Raw genomic sequence first — 1,604 nt, forward strand, 5'->3', positions numbered from 1 at the left:
AATGGATCCCGCCCAGCCCAGTTCACAGGGTTCTTGCGAGATCAGATTGGAAATTTAAATGGCAGTGCTGCTTCAACTGGTTGCCGTGACAACTAGAGTGCACAGATAAATAAATGATGATGTGTAAGTACAGGATTTAGCAAAATGGACTCTTTTCCAGTTAAAATACCTTTAACGAAAGGAAAAAATAACGTATAAAACACTGTTTATTCATTCACTTAGTAAACATTCGTTGACCTCTGTGTCAGGCCCTCTGGGTCCATCAGGCTTAGGGACAGAGCCCCAAGAAGGACAGGTGAGGCAGTCGTGCTGCCGGGACCGAGAGCTGTCAGGGAGGGGGACGACGTAGAGGACGGGACGACTCAGCTGGGGACAGCGCCGTGACGGCCCGGGAGCAGAGCAGGCTCAGGGTGACAGGGAAAGCTGCTTCGGGGGCATCGGGAGGCTCTCTCTGATCCGGGGCTGGAGCCAAGACCTGGAGGGAAAGAGAAGCCTGTGGTGCAAACTCTTGGGGGACACGCCTGTCCTGGGCTGGGGGGCTGCTGCACGTGCCCTAGAGGGACCGGCTGGGCTCGGCGCGCGCAGCAGGGCAGCAGGTGAGGGGTTGTGGGAGGGGCGGGGGGGCGCAGGGGGTGGCAGGGTGTCGCTGGCGCCCTCAGCGGGCACTCGAAGCTGGGCGCAGGATGGAGTATGAAGGGGAGAGCCGGAGGCCGGAGGCCCATTAGGGCGCTGCACCGAGGTGGGCAGAAGAGACCAGCTCTGGGATGCGCTTCGGAGGCTGGAATCAGCAGGACCTTCTGCGGTCCGCGGGGAGTCCCACCCGGGAAGGGAGAGCTGGGCTGCGTCCCCCCGAGTCCTGCCCATTTCTCGTGGGGACCCCTGCCCAGGCCCGTCAGGGGCCCTCTCACAAGCCGTGGGAGACACAGACCCCTCCGCTCAGGGTTCCGGTGTCGTCAGCATCAAGTGGCACCAGCAGGTGAGGCCTCGCTGAAGCCAGCCCGAGCACTCACCTGCCCTGGTCTGACTTGGGGCTGGGGGTACTGAGGGGACCCACACGTCCCCTATAGGCACGAGAACCCCCTAACAGTGGGGCCCGTGACGCTCCCCAGAAATTCTTTACTGCACCCTTGAAACCTGGTCGTTTTAACTCTCAGAATGGACCCTAGCAAGTGTGGTAGGTCATCTTATGGATGATCTCTGATACCCAATAATCAGCTTTTTCCATTTTTTTTAGACAATGATTTTCCAAACAAATGCCCCGCCTCTCTTGGACATTCGCCTGGGACAGCCCTCCCCAGCCTGGCGCTGCCCCCACGGCGCATGTGTCACGTGGGGGACCGCGTTTCCCTCTAGGCTGCACACATAGCCGGGCGTTCCTGGGAGAGGCCTGGCGGAAGGTTCTAGGCAGTCCCGGACGGTGTCCGGTTCTGTCACAGCATTGTCTCTGCGCTTAGTTCTCTGACAGTCCCCACGGGCGGGGCGGCCGCTCCTGAGGCACCGCGCGCTGAGTGTGTCACTTTAACTCCTCTGCCTAGATGTTGCGCCAGCATTTACTCGGCTTCCGGCGGACACCACGGTCACCAACGGGACGACAGCCGTTCTGC

At 60.2% G+C, this 1,604-nt stretch overlaps 1 protein-coding gene across 1 annotated transcript in view; it reads left to right on the plus strand.

The window, feature by feature from the left end:
- SDK1 (sidekick cell adhesion molecule 1) overlaps nt 1-1,604 on the plus strand; it is a 200,020-nt gene that overhangs the window by 25,001 nt on the left and 173,415 nt on the right. Inside the window, 1 exon segment of the mRNA XM_023532757.1 lies at nt 1,536-1,602. Within this exon segment, the coding sequence (XP_023388525.1) occupies nt 1,536-1,602 (67 nt within the window).

Source organism: Pteropus vampyrus, unplaced genomic scaffold, assembly GCF_000151845.1.
Source record: "Pteropus vampyrus isolate Shadow unplaced genomic scaffold, Pvam_2.0 Scaffold90, whole genome shotgun sequence".
Classification (NCBI taxonomy): Eukaryota; Metazoa; Chordata; class Mammalia; order Chiroptera; family Pteropodidae; genus Pteropus; species Pteropus vampyrus.